Source organism: Orussus abietinus, unplaced genomic scaffold, assembly GCF_000612105.2.
Source record: "Orussus abietinus isolate OABI.00-Male unplaced genomic scaffold, Oabi_2.0 scaffold127, whole genome shotgun sequence".
NCBI lineage: Eukaryota > Metazoa > Arthropoda > Insecta > Hymenoptera > Orussidae > Orussus > Orussus abietinus.
Window position 1 is genome coordinate 213,985 of NW_019394273.1, and position 20,965 is coordinate 234,949.

Genomic DNA, 20,965 nt, shown 5'->3' on the forward strand with positions numbered 1-20,965 from the left:
GGGGGGGGGGGGGGGGAGGGGGAGAGTTAGAAAGATTTAATGAGACCCTGTGACGAATCCCGCAAAGAAAGTTAGAAAGGGGGCGAACAATGGGACGAAGTAACGAGGGACAAGTCGAGGGGGTGGATCGAGCGGAAAGTGAACGACCTCCTGCCATTGGTTGTTTTGGGACGGGATCCAGGGAAGGGTTCAAGCCGAAGAGGGAAACAGGGGCGAGAGGGTGGCGGCAGTTTAAAGGGATCGTATAGGATCGGGGAGGGCCGGGAAGGGGGAAACTTTCCCTCGGATCGGGGGAGCCGGAGGTCATTTCCCCCGGATCCGATAATTCGGAGTTTATGGACTATTTGCGACCCGATGAAAGATGGCGCCTGATAGTTGCGTACCATAATCTTTTCTTTTTTTTTTCTTTTCCGCCGTTATATATTTATTTATTTATTTCTACTTACCAGTATTTCTCTTCGGTATCATGTATATGTTACGGTGAAACACCGAAATCTGGAGAATGTCGACTTTCACCGGTGAATGTCAACATTCACATAATCGCTTAGAATATACCCGAAACATTTGCTAAATACCCTTATTTCTGACTTACACCGGTGAAAGTCGACATTCTCCAATTTCGGTCATTCACGGTAACATATACATTACGGACGTTTGTATATATTTATGCACTATTTGCGACCCGATGAAAGATGGCGCCTGATAGTTGCGTACCATAATCTTTTTTCTTTTCTTTTCCGCCATTATATATTTATTTATTTATTACTACGTACCAGTATTTTTCTTCGGTATCGTATGTACATTACGGACGTTTTTATATATTGCATTGGGTAGGTTGTAGACGTTTAGTAGGTGAATTTTTTTTTTGTATAAAAAAATTATTAAGCATAATGCTGAGATGCTATTTGTCTGGCGGAGGAAAGAGTACGACGGGGTGCAATGAGAAACAGGCGAGAGGGTGGCTCCAGTTTAAAGGGGTCGTGTACGACCTAGACTTCGTAAGATGGGGTGCCAGGGACGAGGGGAAACTTTCCCTAGAATCGGCCGAGCCTGGGGTCTTTCCCCTGGACCTGATAACGCGGATCGTTTAATTGGTCCCCGATGTACCGAGAGGAAATCTCCCCGCACCCCGGGGCGAACTGCACCTGCATTTACCATGACTTTTTCAGCACCAAGGGTGGTCTCTCCGCCACTTCGATGTTTTTCATTTACAGATATTTGCATAATACCCTCGGCTGTAACATTTCGTTTGCATATCGGGCGTGGCTGAGTTTCTTCAGAAATTTTCTCTCCTGCGGGAAAATGAAAAAGCGACTAATAATTTAGGAAATTTTAGGTTAAGGAAACCCCGATCTGGTTATAGCAGGAGATATCCATTTTTGAGGTTAGGTTACGTAGCATAATTCGGCTGAAAATTAAATGGGCATTGAATATTTTTTTTTATACAATTTGAAGTAAGGATTTAATTCTCATCGAAAGGGGTTTGCTCGAAGTGTTCCAAGAAAATTTTGAAATTTTTTCCATGTCTGCCCCTCCATTTTCCAAATTTCAATTCAGACATGAAACAATTATCCACCTGCTGGAATTTCATTACACCCAGAAAATGAAAAAGAAAAATTCACTGAACCGAAGACACACTTCTTTGAATTATATCAAAGAGACATAATATAAATTCAAATAATAATGATTTGACTCAAGTGAACTGAAATAAATTATCATAATTCGGAGGAAATGCATTCAATTTATTGGAATCTATACGAGTGAAATTCCTTGAATCACCAAAATATTTCCCTGGTTCAATGGCAATTTTTTATTCCAAACTCCGTTTGTAACAAAGAATCATGTCAAGACTCTTAATTCAGCCATTTGGTCGAAAGAATCAGCGGAAGAATTTCCTCGAGGAATTTTCCAATATCCCGCTCGAAACAGTATTTTCCCCATCGCACTGCAATGGACAGGAAATACAGGGTGAAGAATTCGCGGGGGGTCTCGCGGTCTCGGTGGGGAAAGTGGGGGAAATTAAATGAAAACTACCGGCAGGGAGTTTTTCCTTCGGGTCCCTTTGTTCGTTTCATCCATCACTCTCGTTCCGGAGGAGGCGACCTCGTTTTCGCGCTCAATGGCTCGGAAAAGCTGGCTTTTCCCGAGGCTCGTCGCTCTCGTCCTCCAATAGTCGATAGGACCGATACGAGTCGGCCTCTTGTCGATATTCGTTTCCGCCCTTCGTTTCCCCGTTCCCCCCAATTACCGATCATCTGAAGGTATCGACACGGCTGTAATAACTGTTGCGCGGAAAATTCGATCGGAAATGCCGCTCAAATTGGGGAATTTAAGGTGAAGTTAAAGAGGTCGACGAACTTGATCGACGTCGATATAGAAGATTTTTCTAAACACCTACGTTCCCGACGTTGGTTTTTATATTGACCGCTGTGTCGAATTATATTGGGTATTGTACCTAATGGAATACTCCACCTGTTGTTTTCCTACAATAATTATGAAGAAATCCAAGTAAAACTCCAGAAATCCTCTGGATTCGTGATTTCTGAGGCCCTAATTCACTGCAGAGGACCCCCTGCGCCATCTGTGATTTCCAGGTCAATTAAATTTTCACTCCGAGACCTCGTATTCCCATCGTTTTAGCATAGAAGCGCATACAACACTTTTTTGGCCTTTATCCCGTCCAAATGCGAGTTTATCGATTAACAGAGTGTTCTAAATTGTCGGAAAATTCTCCTGACCCTTTCGTTTCTCATATCGGAGCCTTCGATAATTGTATATCGATCGAAATATGAGAGCTCTACGCTCTTTTGGTTTTGGCCTGGCATAAGTTAGAGAATTTTTGTAATAAAAAGTTCCTTTGGAAAATCCAAATTTCGATTGTGTCAGGACAATTCTTAGGTGCTCGCGAGTCACGTGTCAAAGTTTCGGACAGTTTGGTTCAATACCCTTAAAAAAAAGTGTTGTATTAGAATCGACTGATTTGAGGGGGGTTTCACTTCACCTTAATGCCATTAAAGCGTGGCGCCGAGTGGCGAACATCCGGCAGGACGGTCATGTATATATATAATTATATATACATATCAAAACGTTAAGGTGATATGAAAGAGTCATTCTATATATAAAAATGTGAAAATAATTATCAAACTAATATATATGGACCCTTTCGTAGCACCTTAAAAACCACTGTCAGAGTGCCAACGTACACATATATAATTTTATATATATATATCGAAACGCTAAGGTAATATGAATGGGTCATTCTATATATAAAAATGTGAAAATATTTATAAAACTAATATATATGAACCCTTTCGTAGCTTAAAAGCCACTCTTAGAGTGCCAACGTACACCAGGGGTACTGTATGGAAATTAATTGGCACGACCTTCGGCTAATTGCGAGCCCTGCATTCGGGTCGCCATCGGGTCGAAGAGGGGGTGGAATTGTCTAGATCCGGGTCGTGTGTCGCGTGCTCGCCGGGGGTGAATTTATCTCGAGAAATGGGGATTTCAGGGGGTGGCAGGGTCGGTAGTCGATCTAGTGGCGGCGCCACCCTCGACTAAGGTCACGGAAGAAAGTAATTCCTTAGAGGGGTACAGTGCAACCCCCTCGCCACCCTTCCGCCCTGCTGACTGCGGTTTTCCGAAGAATTGCAGCTTGCAGGACGATTCCTTCCAGACCGCGAATCGGCTGATGGACACCCCGGAAATTCGATGGTCCAGGGCGATGATACGGCGCGGATTCGATTTATCGAGGGTGGAGGGTCGCAATGGGGTTGCTCGATTTCGGGAGAAGGGTCTCCAGTTGTTAAAGGGTTGAAAGGATGAGTTCGCATTTCGTCCTGAATCTTCTGTCCTGGTTCTTCGATTCTTGACGATTGAATCTTGGGGTGGGCTCCACCCCCCCAGATGGATGGATCGTTAATGGATTTCCTGCATTTTTATACAGTATACTTTACTTATACTTATACAGTATATGTTAATATAAAATCCCTTCATAGAAAGAATTTCTTTGAAAGAGAAATATTATTCTCAGCGTAATATAAGAATATGAAAAGGCGTGGGAATTTGACAGGTACCGTGGGAATTTCATCGTCACCCTGTACGGGGTGAAATTAATGAATCCACCCTTTCATTAACCCCATATAGAATAACCATTTCATATCACCTTAACTCCCTTCATAGAAAGAATTTAATTGAAAGAGAAATATTATTATTTCAGCGTAGTATAGGAATATGAAAAGGCGTGGGAATTTGACAGGTACCGTGGGAATTTCATCGTCACCCTGTACGGGGTGAAATTAATGAATCCACCCTTTCGTTAACCCCCGCCCGGAATTATTTTCACTATTTATCCAAGGGATAATTACTTTGGCCGCACTCGGGGAGACAAAGAGCGCCAACTAACGACATTAACGGAGGACAACGGGGACAAAGCGGAAGACGGATGCGGTGGATGGAAGCGGTCCAGGGTCGGGCTAATTTGTCTGGCGAAAATGACGCGAAGGGGCGCAAAAAGTCGGGCCAAAGCGGAAGGAAGCGAACGGCCGGAAGTTGGTCGGTCGGATAGCAACGGGGCTTGTTCCGGGCTCGAAGGCAGGGCTCGGAGTGGCCTCTGAACACGACTCTATTGATTCCCGGGTTAAAGGGAACCTTCCCCTAGGACCGACCCGGCCGGCCGCGCTTCAACCCTTTCATTCAGCCACGGAATGCCCGTCTTTGAGCTTTTCACCGCCGCCTCGATGGAGGGCCTATTTCGGACGAAATACTCCGGGAGGCCACTTCAGGAAATTTCACCGGCGAGCTTCAAAGGTGTCGGGCTACGAATGGGGATTAATTGAAATGTCGGCTCGAGGAGCCTTATTTAACCATGGATATCCGATCGATCGATCCCCCAGACATTTTGATTGAACGGTACACGAGGCCGTTCTTGACTGTTCGGCGAAAATCCTCCCCGAAATTTCGAAAATTCGAATCTTTTAGTTTCTTGGAATGTGAGGTGAGATGAAAGGGTTACATATATAGAACTTCAATATTTTTATGAACAAACGTTGAAAAATTCGAAGGTTTTAGTTTCTTGGAATGTTGAGCTGAGATGAAAGGGTTATACATATATATATAGAACGTCAATATTTTTATGAACAAACACTGAAAAGTACGAATGTTTTAATTTCTTGAAATGTTAATGTGTTATCAAAGGGTTCTATATATATAGAACGTCAAAATATTTATCAACAAACGTTGAAAAATTCGAATGATTTAATTTCTTCAAATGTTAATGTGTTATCAAAGGGTTCTATATATATAGAACGTCGAAAATATTTATCAACAAACGTTGAAAAATTCGAATGATTTAATTTCTTCAAATGTTAATGTGTTATCAAAGGGTTCTATATATATAGAACGTCGAAATATTTATCAACAAACGTTGAAAAATTCGAATGATTTAATTTCTTGGAATGTTAATGTGTTATCAAAGGGTTCTATATATATACAACGTCAAAATATTTATCAACAAACGTTGAAAAATTCGGATGTTTTAATTTCTTCAAATGTTGAGGTGTTATCAAAGGATTCTATATATATACAACGTCAAAATATTTATCAAGAAACGTTGAAAAATTCGGATGTTTTAATTTCTTGAAATGTTGAGGTGTTATCAATGAATGTTTTAATTTCTTGAAATGTTGAGGTGTTATCAAAGGATTCTATATATATAGAACGTCAATATATTTATCAACAAACGTTGAAAAATTAGAATGATTTAATTTCTTGGAATGTTAAGGTGTTATCAAAGGGTTCTATATATATAAGCAGATCCATTCGAGCTAAACGATTCAACGAAATGTTCCCATGAATTAAACAACATTGTGAATGCACATGAATGCAGAAATCGGAGAACCGCGTGCAGGGGCTTTAGAAATTTCGGAATACGCTATTAGACTGTACATAGGCATGTACTTTACTCGAAGCAAGGACACGAGTACATACCGGAGTTTGTACATGGCTTAGGCGACGTGTATCTGAACAGAGATGCAAGGTTTAAGTCTGATGCACATTTCAGATCTTTGCCGGCTGAATCGGTCTGACAAGTGGCAAAATATTGCAATGCAAAATCCAAAACGGAATCCCGCATATTTCCCTGGGTGTGAAAAATTAAACGAAAAAAACTTCACTACGCGGTAAATAAGAAAGAAAAATGAGTACGCCTATCAAGCTGGATATAAATAATTATAAAAGGAGAGACAAAAATTTCTGCATTCTTTACACTAGGAAATTATTAAGTCAGTTTCAATTATATCAAATTTGAACAAAAGGAGTTTAATTAACACTGTTATTCCTTGTACGCGTTTCGAGCACATTTTTGTTTATTATCACTGTGAGGGATGAAGATTTGAAAAGGGAAGCTTTTATTAAATAAAAATCCAAGTATTCAGATATTGTATTGTAATAACCTTTTGGCACAGTTTGGACTCCTGACTTTATTATTTATTATCGACAAAAGGGCAACGTCGTAGAGGGTGGTTTATTGAAATAGCTGACATCGTTAATTTCTTGTTTAGTATTTGTTTGAAAGGGAACGATGGAATCGGAGCAGCACTTCCACAGCGGATAAATTTAACAGGGCAATGAATATTTTAACAACGGTTCCATTGCTGCTCTAACAAACTGCTTCGTCGGCGCCGGATTAAACCTGAATTATTGCTAATTTAGCAATAAATCTCGACACGTGCAGCTACGCAAACCCATTCGGCAATTTGTCATGATTGTTATCCTATCTCTACACTCCCTCTTTCTGCCCTTCAATATTCCCCGGCATTATCTTGCTGAAATAATTTCAAACTGTTCAACAAACGGAACGAACCATGATTTGTTAAGCTTCATAAAATGTCTGTAGAAGTCCGGAATTAAAAAAAAAAGAAATTATTGTCTTGAATTTTTTTTATGCACTTTCGATTAAGTGTTATATTCAAAATATGACCTGAAAATTCCCCGGCATTATCTTGCTGAAATAATTTCAAACTGTTCAACAAACGGAACGAACAATGATTTATTAAGCTTCATAAAATGTCTGTAGAAGTCCGGAATTAAAAAAAAAAGAAAAGAAATTATTGTATTAAATTTTTTCACGCACTTTCGATTAAGTGAATAAAAATTCAAAGTATGACCTGAAAATCTAAAAATATTTCCGTACTCTAGAATGTATCCATCCTTTTCAACTATTTTTATGTTTGCTGTAAAAATTCCCATTTCTTGAATTTTCAAGAGAATCCGAGAATTTTTTTATTAACCCCTTGACCTCGACTTATAGTAGATATCAGGTTATCTCGTGATTCTAAATGTTATTCCAGTTTCCTACAATGTATGAAATTATCCAACGTTTATTAATACAACGGAATAATATTATTTTTATCTCTGCAGATATGTAATGCCCATTTGACGCATTTTTATCAGGCTTGCAGAATTCTGAAATGAACCCCTCGACTTCACTAAGATAACAGGTTATCTCGTGATAAACCTATCAATTAGATCATTGACATCACTCTGGGTGGTATCTCGAGGAGCTTATCATCCCACGACTCGAAATAATCGAAAATCGTGCAAGAGGAAGAAATTTATCGCGCCAATCAGAGTCGTCCATTCCCCTGATTGATCTTTATCAATCGAGTGCGGCCATTCTCGTCGATTAATCAGTAACCAATCAGAACATTGTACTCACCACGACAAGAGCATGCGTCAATCCCGTCGATGATCTTGACCTCCGTTGAGTCATGCCAACGACCTCGCCTCTCATGATGCTCTCCACCACTGATAAGAAAAAATATTTCAAATACTAGTAATTTTTTATTAACCTATTAAGGTGGTATAAAAGAGTGATAAGGAAGAGAAATATGTATATGTATATAGGTGTGCCCATTCGTTTGAAATTTTTCCACGAGAATATGGAGGCCTTAAGGTAGGTCATGAAACTCGTAAAATTTCATTTTTGAACCATTTAATAACCAGTTTTATTTCATCGAAATTGATATTGAAAATTTTTTACATACATGGCGGATTAAAATCTCGGAGTGGGATTTTTTCAATTTCTGTATCTACATTCCGTAGAAATTGTAATTGAGCACTCTCTAAATAAACGTAATGAATAAAAACGTTCAAAGTGGAATTTTACAATCTCCCCTGGAAACGATTTCATCTCGCAAACCGGTCGCTTAATTGCTTCGTAAAAGCAAATGTCGGACCCAAGTGAAGATGTAAAAGGTAATTTAATTTAAGCTTCAATTACCGTTTAACGATTATCGTGCATCAGGCTTTTTTTTTTAATATTATTGCATGCCGAGTCGCTGATAGGAGACAGCTTGCAAAAGTCCTGGTGAAAGTCTACACAAAGTCTGTGATTACAGCTCGAATTATCCTTGATTTAGTGTAATCGAGGATGAGAAAGTTCATATCCTTTTTTTTTTCCAGAGTTTTAATATTAATCATTATTCATCATAGTTTCGTCACCGAAGTCAATTACGTCGTAGATTAAAGCTCTGTCTTAAAAATCTAATGCAGCATTTGATTATAATAAAAGCGATATTAAATAATGAATGGCGGTCTAATATCCACTTTTTACATATTTTTGTTACAGTTAAATAGTCTTTCGTAAACGATGGTGATTGATGATAATAAGAAGTTCGATAAAAAATGAATTGCGAAAAATCCCCTGGGAGTTTAAAGGGCACTAAGTTTATATTTTTATGGTGTACTTTATACCATACTTTATACTTTCAGGGTAACACTTTAACAACCGGATTTTAAATCATCAATTTATATCGATTTTTTAATCACTGCTGGAATTTCCTTCATTTAATTAAATTCAAACTCACCTCCATCGCCAATTAAGCGCATTTGCACCAGACTTGGATCCTCGTTATGATCTTCGAGAACGGTATCATCGGTGACTGTCAAATCCTGTAAACATAAAAAATGGAAAATTAAATTTAATTAACATCCTTTACGTATAGGAAATGCTTTGTTCGCCGGAAAATCGTGAAATCTAAAAATGCAAAGTCCCGCAAATTGACAACTGACGTTTAGGATAATGTTGTTAAAATATAACTTTTTCTTTCTTTCTTCCATTTTCCGATGGAAAACCTCGCCATCGAGAATGGCTTTTCCGTTACTCTCGTCCAATTTCCCCGGTGAATTATCGCCGAGCTTCTTTGGAATTACTTTTGTCCGAGCCCGCCTCTCTTCCGGCGTTCCTTCGCGGCCCGGAAGTCCGAAAATCGGGAAAAACGGGGAAAACGAGGAAAACGTCCAAGGTTGGCGACATTTCTCCTCCGAGGAGAAAGGGCGACGAAAGTTCGCCCAAGTCGGCCAGTCGAGCAATTCGGTCACCGTGCATTTCTCAAAGTCGAAGAAATTCTCGGTCCTCTCGTTCTTCTCTTTTTCCTTTTTTCCCCTTTTTTTCGATTTTCCCTTAAACCACTTCCGACGAAAACGGATCTCCGGCAGATATTTTACGGATGATCTAATTTTATTAATTTAGACATCTGATCAAAATTGTCACTTATTTCTCTTTATTTTCATTAATATTTCCTAGTGTCTAGAAGAGCGGGAAATTCAATGAACATTATGTTTTACTTGAATTCCACCTTAAATTTAATTGGGAAATTAAATGGAAAGGTTGACTAAAGTTCATATCGATAAATTTTAAAATGTTAACTTTTTCATATTACCTTAAGGGGATGTGGAAATGGCATCTTACAGATCAATCGTTCATGAAACTTTTTTCCGAATTGGGTGGACCGATTTCATTCAAATTTTACCACATGAATAAGGAGACCCTAAGGCAGGTCCCGAAACTCCCAAAATTTCATTTCTTATTAAGATTGTTGAAAATAGTTATAAACAAATTATCTTACAATTGAAATTTCATGGGTTTTAGAACCTTCCTTATAGCCTCCATATTCACATTGTCAAGTCTGAGAGAATTCGAAACACCCAGTACGGAGAAAAGTTTCATAAACGATACCAATTTGACGCCACTATCACACCGCCTTAATTTGAAATTTCCTAGCAAAGATTAGATGAAATCAAGCTCTCGCAGACCTTAATCTATCCCATGGATGCGGTATTTATTTATTGGAATCGAATCTAGATAACCTTGGTTACCGATACCGAGTACATACTCCATTTACGATCGAGTGGTGTCAATACCGACAACGAGATTGAGTCGGGCTCGAGTGGCATCGATTTCTGATAAAACAATATAGAACCATCGATAAAATCCAGGGAATTACCCGTAACATTAACAGCCCCATACAGTACTAATTTACTTTTAACCCACTTACTTAATAAACTTATCTTAAACCTCATGCTCTCTCCTGCAATCAGCCCATCACACATGATAAACTTAATTCCCCAACTTTTAAATAAAACACTTCGCCCCGTTTGCAAATTTTTTATCTGATAAAATTAAACAGTACTATAGGCTTTTTTTTTAACCATGATTTTTCTATTAAGGATTACGTGGAATAAGATAAAGATTTGAGAATGGATGGCGATTTTTCCAGTCGGGTTGTATGGGGGATTTTCTTGCTGTATGTAGAATCATGTTTATGTTATCTTGTTAATTTATATTTCTCACTTACCTTCGTGGACTCATTGTACCCGACAATTACTGCGGTGTACCACTGGGTGGTGCCTTCGGCCCGATAAACTTCGACACGAAATCCGACAAGGACACTTGGAGTTGTCAAAAGGATCCTCTGGCCATCCTGCATCTCAGACCAGCGTCGAACAGCATTCGCCCAGGATACCGATCCTTTCGTTAATTCCCAGTCCTGCTGCAAAAAGAAAGAAGAATAACGCGGTTCAAGTTTGCAGGAGAAAACTTTTAAGCACATCTATCATATTTTCTTCCTTCATTCGTTAAGGGAATGTGAAAGTGGAATTTTAGGGATCATCGTTCTTAAGATGATATGAAAGTGGCATCGAAGAGGTTTTGTTTATAAAACTTTTCTCCCAACTCGATTTACCGAATAGTTTGAAACTTTACAACGTGAATAGGGAGACTATAAGGAAGGTCCTGGAACTCATGAAATTTCAATTCTTTTTTAATTTCTTTATAGGTATTTTAAAAATAGTTTATGAAAAATGAAATTTCCCGAGTTTCAGGACCTACCTTAGAGTCTCCATATTCACGTTTTAAAGTATGAAACGATTTAAGACACCCAGTTCGTAAAAAAGTTTTATGAACGATTGAGCTTTCGGATGCCACTATCACATCCCCTTAACACATTCGCGACCGCTGACGTGAATTCACGTCATTTTATATTCTACTCCAGATTGCCGCTGACGTGAATCACGTCCATGACGATACACGATACAAGCTCGCGGCAACCAGTTTCATAATTTCATTATTTTTCCCGGTACTCAGTACTTGAAACGGAAAAAATTTGCGAATTTTTCGCGAATGTGTTAACAATTCTCATGTACAGAATCCTTTCTAACTTGCGAATATGGAGGCTATAAGGAAGGTCCTTGGACAAATTTTTTTTCCCGTGCAAGATATCTCACTTAAACCTGACCTGACCTAACCTAAACGGAACACCATGACCTAGGGCAAACCTCTGGTCGACCGAGTCTCACCCTTCTATCCATCGATTTTCTCGATTTTCTGTTTCTCGCGTTCGCAGGACCGGTCCCGATAAATCACGTGGCGTTATCGTCGACCTGGACGTACACGTAATGGAGGCTGATTACGCCGTTACCATTACCATTAGCATTACCGTTCGCCTCGAGACGGCCACCCAACCACTCGTACGATTCGCGGGGGCGAATTTACGGCTCGGTCCGGTTTTTCGCGATATTTCCTTTTGCCTTTTTTCTCCCTACTCACGTCGCATGTCGGCGTTATTTGCATTTCTCGCGTTATTCCCAGCGCATTATGCAATCACGCGTGATATTAATGGTCGGGGCGGAAAATTATAACGGGCTGCGCGGACAGAGGCCATTTTTAACGAGCGGCCATCTTGGCGATGTTGAGGATGGTCAGGAATTACTAAGTACTTTGAAAATGGCATAATTAATAAGGGCCCAGTCAGGGGTGAAATTTTTCATCATCGTTCCACAATTACAATTAAATGTTTAAAGTGCTTAAAGTCTATTTTGGGGTGTTATCATTAAATTTCTTAAAAATTGTTAAAGTACTACGCGTGGAAATATTCTGTACATGCAAGTTTATATACTGTGGTATATTTTATGATTATTGTGGATGTATGCGTATTGTTAATGATTTAGTCGACATGATTGTCTTCTATTGTTGCTTTTTAGGTATTCTATGTATTGTTCTTCCTAGTAATCGGGACTAAAAATGATTTCCTGTACTTCTGGACCCGCGGGACCTTTTTCAAAGATCTTACATAGAAGGAAAAAAAAAATATTAAAAATGTATTCTTGAAGCAGACTGCTTTTTGGGATTTTCCGCCCTCGCCAATTCCTCGGAAAAGTCCGAGGCGAGAAACTCCCTCTCCGTAAATCGAGAGAAATGCTCTCCATTTTACTTTCCCCGGGAAATGAGAATTAGTCGACCCTGCAACCTGCAACTTTTCACGAGAACTGATTTTTATGTTAAATATGTGTCGAGTTAATGGAAGAAAAATGCTCCGCCTCTAATTCGAACCTTCATGAACGAATTACGCTCTCTGTACTTTTTTTCCTGCAAATTATTCCCCCCGCGTATAAAAGCATTTTCACCCCGAAACAGCGCACTGCCTTACGAAATAACCACAATTATATTTTTTAACTCTCTCCCAGAACGCCCTTATCGTACCGAGAAATTTCCTTCAAGTACGCTAAAAAAGTCATTTCATTGAACCAAAGGAATAATTTTCCAATTCAAAGGATAATTATTTACCTGGAATAAACTCGAATAAATTTAACGGAACATTTCTTCAGAATGATGAACCATTTATTTAAGTTTACTTCTGCCAAATAACCGTTCTTTGAATTAAAAAAATATTTCTTTGGTACTGTTCAAAGAAATACTTCTTTTCAACGAATTTTCTTCTCAGTGTATAGAGTACTTAATCGTCATTAGAAATGTGCAAAAGGATCTCTCGTATATTTTTCAACATCTTTGACATTATTTATTATCGAGTCGGAATAATTTCAACGCACAACTTTCACGATAGGAATATCGAAGGATTTTTATTTTCGCCCCATGTGACGCGGAGGGAATATTGAAAAAATCTTTCTTTTTTCTTCTTCCGGGATAAATCGCGCGACATATAGTCGGAACGATAAATGGTCAACAAAACGAGGAATCGAGGGTGTCAATACTCGGATTTAATCTCGTAGCGTGTCCCTGTAATGAAATTCGCCGCGCGTAAAATAGGACGAAGGATACCGGTAATCGTTTAATCGAAAGCTCGTGGAAACGAGAAAGTTGTTAACGCGTATTTATTCTCCACGCATCGGAGCTCTCTGTAAATCGGCGATACATGTGCGCGTTTCTCCATTGAAATTCACACGGCGAAGGGAATTCCCTCGTTGGTGATATCAGAGCAACGCTATCACCGAAACGTTGAAAAAAAAAAAATTAAATAAAATTAAATAAAATTCATCTATATCTTTATAGTGTTGCTGGTATCAAAGCAACGCTATCACCGAAACGTTGAAATAAAAAAAAGTCTCATTGACCTAGAGAGATGTATAAAACAAGGCGAAAGAATTTCATTATTTTCGCCGGTACTCAGTATTTGAAACGGAAAAAATGTCCGGGTCGCGAATGTGTTAAGAGCCTTCAAGCAAAACTAGCTGTTCTTCAGATTGGTTTTCAGTTCAGGCACCTCGGGGGAAGTCGGAAATATGTTGGCGCCCTCTAAGGCGGCCATTTTGGCGAACGTCCAAGGTGGACGTCGCGGCGTCCTTAGGGGCAGCTGCCGGTGAAATAAAACGAAATTCCCTATCCGGCATGTGGCTTCTCTCGCACATACGTGCCCGTAATACGTATGTCCACGTATTTCTGCATATATACGCACTTCTTTCACTTCCTTCCCTTTTACCGATCTTCTCCTTTGCGAAAGCTTCTTCCATGTGTGGCCGCGTCCTGCACGCGAACAAGATGGCCGCCTGCATTTATAGTTCAGGGTCACCGAATCCCGGCGACTTCCACTCCTCGTGGATTTACCTCTACGTATTATACCAAGGAAATGATTTATGTACGCCGTAATCGTCCTCGGGACGATGCTTAATGGCCGGGCTCGTCGTTCCTCGTTTTCAGGAGATGAGGAGAGCTATATCCGCGACGGTAAATCGGTCCTCGGATTAGAATACCCGGAATTCATGATTCCCCTGAAATTTCATCCGACATTTTGAATTTATGAGGTCATCGAGGAAATTCGATCGGTGATATCGGCTTCATTCTATTCCATGATTTTATTCATCGTTTCCTATTCCCATGTGTTGGTTGGTGTTCTATAAGCTAGCAGGGAAATTCATTCGCAGCGAATTTTTTCCTGACAATCGCATTCTTGATGAACATTCGATTAATTAAAATTCATCTATCCCCTTTTCGGTGGTTGTAAATAAGATTTCATTCGGGTGTTTAAATGAAATTTCACGTTCGGCGCGTCCTTCCTCATAGACTCCATAATCACGTGTTGAAGTTTCAGATAATTCGATGCACCGAGTTTGGAGAAAAGTATAATAAATATTTTGACTTCTTGGTAGGTGTATATGACACTCTCATATTACCTTAAGGCTCTTATTTCTCTCCGTGGAGAATAAAAATCTCCCGTGGTGAATAACAAATGAAAAAGGAAAAGTCGAAGAAGAACCTGCGAGATTTCCCGCATTAATTAACACTAATATATAGGAAAATCCAGATTTCATTTTTCCCAGCCAACTTCCATCTTGGAGATTTCATAGCCGGAGCAAACATCTCTTATTTCTCTTCGTGGAAAATAAAAATCTCCCGTGGTAAATAACAAATGAAAAAGGAAAAGTTGAAGAAGAACCTGCGAAATTTCCCGCATTTTACTAACACTAATATATAGGAAAATCCAGATTTCTTTTTTCTCAACCAACTTTCATCTCGGGTGTTTCATAGCCGGTTTTCATTTCATAGTGGTGAATAACAAATGAAAAAGGAAAAATCCAAGAAGAACCTGCGAAATTTCCCGCATTAACTAACATTAATATATAGGAAAATCCAGATTTCTTTTTTCTCAACCAACTTTCATCTCGGGTGTTTCATAGCCGGAGCAAACATTTCGAGGCAGCCTGGCCGGATACACGGGTCGGTGGGTATGAGGAGCAAAAACTTCCCTTCTTGAACTTGATTTACCGCGGCCAGGGCAAAAGTGGTGAAAAATTGCAACCATTAACGTCCTCCACGTGGAGGGGGCTCGCATCCGGACGGCCCTGACCGCAGGCTCGGAAACTTCCCGACGAGGAACGAGTCGCGACGTCGACGCCTATCGGGAAACCGATAGTCCAAGTTTTAACGGCAAAAGTTCCCGCAGTTTAATTACTTGGAAACAATTTCCCCGACCGCAAGCCTCGAGCCGGCCCAGACGGCTCTCCTGGTTCTCCGCTTTAACGCGCCGAGCGGCCGCGAACTTTCCGACAACTATTTCGTCCCGCTGCTCGACATTCCGCCCCGACGTCGGACGCGTTCCTCGTATTCTTCACTTTTTTTTCATCCCCCTTGGCTTCCACCTCTTCTAGCTTTTCTTGCCGACGGAACGATCCTTTTGTCGGGTTTTCGCAAAGGGAATGGTTTCGTTTGGTGATCTGGAGGCGAGGAATAAAATAGAAACCATGTAAGGGAAGTGATAGCAAGTGTTTGGGGTAATTGTACATTATCGGGTTCCTGGGGCATTGTATGACGAATTGCTTGAGACAAAAGTTGTGGCGAGGAGGGGGAGGAACAACTTTTGTTAGCGGGAATTTTGGATCCAATGGATTGTTTGAGGATTTTTACGGGAATTAAAAAATTTAAATCGTACAAGGGAAGTGGTAACAGGTATTTGGGGTAATTGTACATTATCGGGTTTCTGGGGCATTGAAGAAGGAATTGTTTCGGATAAGAGTTGTTGCGCGAAGAAAAAGGAACAATTACTGTTGAAAGGATTTTTTTATGCAATGGGTTGTTGAACGTGAAAATGGTGATTTTTGACGTCACTAATTGTATGTAAATGTAATTCGTTAGTGGAAAGAGGGTATTATGAATTCAGGGATATATATCTAGTTGCATAGGTATTTTTTACAAACACTAAATGCTCACCGTGAAGATCTTCAACTCAGAATAGTCGCAGAAGTCAAGTCGCCGGTCTTGCATGAACTCAAGGGGCATCGAGTCCTCCGAGAGATCTACACGGGCGACAAGAGGGTAGAATGTCTGAAAAATGACAAAAATGTATATATGAAATGTAACATCCTCATTTATCAATCCAACACACCTAATCATCGCAAAGATTGGACTATTTCTCACCAGTGTTAACCTTTAAATACCATTCTTGACACGTCTTAAATTAATCTTAAATTTTGCATATGCAGCATGTACTTATATCACCTTCCATCTCAATATAAATAATAATTATTTAATTCGCTCCTCCGCATTTCTTCAATATCTACCCCAAAAATGTGACAAGCATCCTCTGTCTACCAGCCCTCGCAAAAATCCTAACTTCCCCCCCAACAATGTCCAATAAAAAAATGTCACAAACCCCCTGCCACCACCCACAATAATTCCACCCCTCCGCAGTAACAATTTTCAATAGAGGGAAATTTCACAAGCAGCCCACCCCACCTCCCAGAGTGACCGCAACAACCCCACCCCGTGATATCACCGCAGCAATTCAACAATTACATTTGGCACTATCTCTAACCCCGTCCCAGTGCTCCGATTAAACCCCGAGTAATACCTCCCGTCATCGGCATATCTACTCGACCCACCCCCGGGGGTGCCACAATTATCCCACCCGCGGTATCTCCATTCATCACCCCCTTCAGCCCCCCACTCCCATCGCGATCACGCCAATTGGCATAATCAAACTCGATGGCGGATTAATCTCTCCCCCTTGCCCCCGAGAATCGCGGAAACTCCCCGGCGAAACGCGACAGAGAGAAACCCCGGGAGGCGGCGGCGGGGTAGGGCGAGGGGATAATTAAAAGTTCCCTAATTACGATTAGAACTCTTGGCCGGAGTTGCTCCCGCAGCTGCTTGGAATAAAGTGCAACGCTCGAGATTGCAGCTGCTTCGCATGCAAACTCCATCCGACATTGCGGCCCCCTTAACCCGGGCGCCGCCACCCACCACCCACCGCCGACTGCCTCACCCACCCACCGCCACCCACCGCCAATCCCACATCCTCCTCGGATTTTCTCTTTTAGCTTTAAGAGGATATGAAAGCCGCTAAGAAATTTAATCGACGTCGATAAAGGAAAATTCATCTGTACCCTTTTTGGTGGAAAAGCCGTTTTGAATACTCAAGTGGCAACATAAGCCGACATTTAAATTTATGTTTAAGTCTTTTACAGTTTATCTTGAGGATTATACGAACTGAAGGGTTCTATATGTCATTTCGGTAAGGTAATGATAAAAAGATCGACGTAAAACTGCCGAAATTTCATTAATTCAGGACTGTTTATATTTTCACGAACCGACGTCGCCATCTGTGACGTTTTGCTGGAACTAAATTTTTCCTCTAAAAACCCGTGTTAGCCGCAGGATAAGTCAGGATTCTCTTGCAATCGTTGGTGAAAGTATTTACCACATTTTCTCATTTCGAGCTAGGTTCTGAAACTCTTGATTTTTTATTCTAAGCCTCCAAGAAGCGTGAAACGTCGGAAACGTGCCATGTTGGTTCAAGTCCATGTAGTAAATAAATTTTTCATGAAAAATTAAATTTCACGAGATTCGGGAGGTACTTTAGGGCCTCCATATTCACGTGGTAAAATTTCAAGCGAATCGGTACACCCAATTCGGGTAATACTTTCCCCAACGATTTGACTTCTCAGATGTATATAGGCTGACTCTTTCATATCCTCTTAAGGGGCTCCCTAGGGAATCAAAGTCGCCGTGGAAACGGGTTCGAAGGTCGTTGGAGGAGGGAGGGACGGGAATCGAGTTAATTAGCGGAAGAAAAAGAAACGAGAGAAAGGGGAAAGTATATAGTAACGGGGGGTTAGATTACAGAGAGAATGTTGGGGGAGCGCGTAACAGTCCATAGGGTTTATTTACTTAATATGCCTCGTTAACGCGATACCTCGAGTTATTAAAATTTTTTAATCACTCGTGCCAACATTTACAAGGAACAATACAAACAATACGACTGCTGGAAATGTAAAATCCTGGGTAAATATAAACGCAACCCCCGACACCGCAAACACGAAGAATGGAAATGAACCCTTCACACCGTAGATAATAATTCACGTTTCAGATTTAGTTGCCACTGAAATCACAGATGGCGCAGAGTGGCACTGTGCAGTCCATGCGGGCATCAAAAACTATGAATCTAGATTTTTGGGGCTTTATCAAAAGACTCGTGATGCGGTTTCCGGGACAGTTTGGAGACAGAAGATCTCTGGACACACACACACAGACACACACACACAATAACTCCATTTCTATAAATTGTATGGGGAAACCAAGCTCACCAGAACAAGCCAAACGACGGTGTTGGTAAGACAATGTCCCGAAAAGAAAATTTAATTGCCACTGAAATTACAGATGGCGCAGAGTGGCACTCTACACTCAATGAGGGCATCAAAAACTATGAATCTAGATTTATGGAGCTTTATCAAAAGACTCGTGATGCGGTTTCCGGGACAGTTTGGAGATAGAAGATCTCTGGACACACACACACAGACACACACACACAGACACACACACACACAGACACACACACACAATAACTCCATTTCTATAAATTGTATGGGGAAACCAAGCTCACCAGGACAAGCCAAACGACGGTGTTGGTAAGACAATGTCCCGAAGAAATAATTTAGTTGCCACTGAAATCACAGATGGCGCAGAGTGGCACTCTACACTCAATGAGGGCATCAAAAACTATGAATCTAGATTTCTGGAGATTTATCAAAAGACCCGTGATGCGGTTTCCGGGAAAGCTTAGAGACAGAAGATGCCTCTCTGGGCACTTGACACACACACACACACATACTCCACTTCTATAAGCTGTATGAGGAAACCAAGCTCACCAGGGCAGGCCAGGCGACGGTGTTGGCAGCCGCGGTCGCACCTCTTAAGGGTTTCCCATTCATCCTGTGGTGGTGGTGGTGATGGGGGTGGTGGTGGTTGTTGTTCGTGTGGTTGTCGTGGTTGTGGTGGTTGATGGTGATAAGGCTGGTGTGTCGTGGGTCCGGTCTCTCGGCCCAGCAGAGCCCTTTCTCCACCAGGAAGAGGGAAAACACAGCATCCCTGTGGGGCGACAACCACTCCCTTCTTTGCCACTCCACGTCGTCGTATTCCACGAGTACCTGCAAACACACCCCGTAATTGCGTTATTTACTTCGTCTCGAGTTTCAGTGATCAAATAACGCAGTCTAAAAACTAGAGTACCCTGTCTCATCGGAATTAAGGCTGTCTCTTACCGTTCCACCGTGTTCAGATTATAACCCAATCAACACAGGGTGGTGGAATACACGTTATCGAGTCGAATTGTTGTTTATCATATGAAATCAAAGACAATTGATTCTCAATGAAGGAAATTGTGGATTTTAATGCATAAAATGACGTGAAATCAGCTGGAAATTATTGTCGCAATTTTTAGGCGTAATGTCACTTGTTGCCGAATTGCATTGTTGTTTATCATATGAAATCGACGCCAATTGGTTCTCAATGAAGGAACTCATGGATTTTAATGCATACAAGCACGTGGAAATCAGCTGGAAATTATTGTCGCAATTTTAAGGCCGAATGTCACTTGTCATCGAATTGCATTGTTGTTTATCATATGAAATCGACGCCAATTGGTTCTCAATGAAGGAATTCATGAATTTTAATGCATACAATCACGTGGAAATCAGCTGGAAATTATTGTTGCAATTTTGAACAATAAAGGAATTCATGGATTGTAATGCATTTAATGCAAATCACGTGGAAATCAGCTGGAAATTATTGTCGCAATTTTAAGGCTTAATGTCACTTATTGCCGAATTGCATTGTTGTTTATCATATGATATCAACACCAATTGGTTCTTAATGAAGGAATTCATGGATTTTAATGCAAATTTTTAGGCCGAATGTCACTTGTTACCGAATCGCATTATTGTTTGTTGTTGTGATTGTGTCGATCATTTTCTATTTTCATTCTTTAGCGAGGATTGAAATAACACAGTAAGGTGCTCCTTTTCTTCCACGTGTCAATTAAGTTTATTGCAATGCGAGTTCTGCTAATTTGTTTGTTGCACCTCTCGTTCTTGCATAATGCCATTCGCGCACATCACGTCACCTTGAATTGCGGGAAATAAAAAATCGTAAGCGTTTGATTAGAATATAACCTTCGGAATTAGTAGGCATACTTCCGTGGACATTAATCACCTCCTCGGAGTAATTTTACCAAGGAATAAACAACGGCCGATGTTTTATGACACTCCGTTAGAAATTTCATTCAGACATTACATACTAATTTTATAACATATTTGCAAGAAATCTGTAACATGCGTTATAAATTTCGTACATAAGCGTATTAATTTTCCCACGCAATTTCACAGTGTTTTAACTTGTCATCAAATTGTAAGTTCATTTACTAATTCGTAATAAATTTACGCTAATTAAATTTCAGAGCTTTACGTTTGTAATTCCACTACAATGATACGTACTAAAAGTGCACGAATTTTATGAATATTTCTAACAGCGCGCATTTTAAGATCAGCTTGACAAATAATAATTATCGCACCGTTAACGTTCATAATCACTATTTATCACGTTGCGACATATTGAAGTAGC

General features: G+C 40.4%; 1 protein-coding gene across 1 annotated transcript in view; it reads right to left on the reverse strand.

The window, feature by feature from the left end:
• The window catches only part of LOC105703569 (probable JmjC domain-containing histone demethylation protein 2C), a 132,108-nt gene extending 111,558 nt beyond the window's left edge, over positions 1-20,550 (reverse strand). The window contains exons 1-6 of the mRNA XM_023434852.1: positions 20,539-20,550; positions 19,216-19,494; positions 16,280-16,393; positions 10,638-10,832; positions 8,868-8,952; positions 7,718-7,806 (exon numbers count right to left, since the gene is read on the reverse strand). Coding sequence (XP_023290620.1) covers positions 7,718-7,806; positions 8,868-8,952; positions 10,638-10,832; positions 16,280-16,393; positions 19,216-19,494; positions 20,539-20,550 — 774 coding nt within the window. The remainder of the gene's footprint in view (positions 1-7,717; positions 7,807-8,867; positions 8,953-10,637; positions 10,833-16,279; positions 16,394-19,215; positions 19,495-20,538) is intronic.
• Positions 20,551-20,965: the final 415 nt, after the last annotated feature.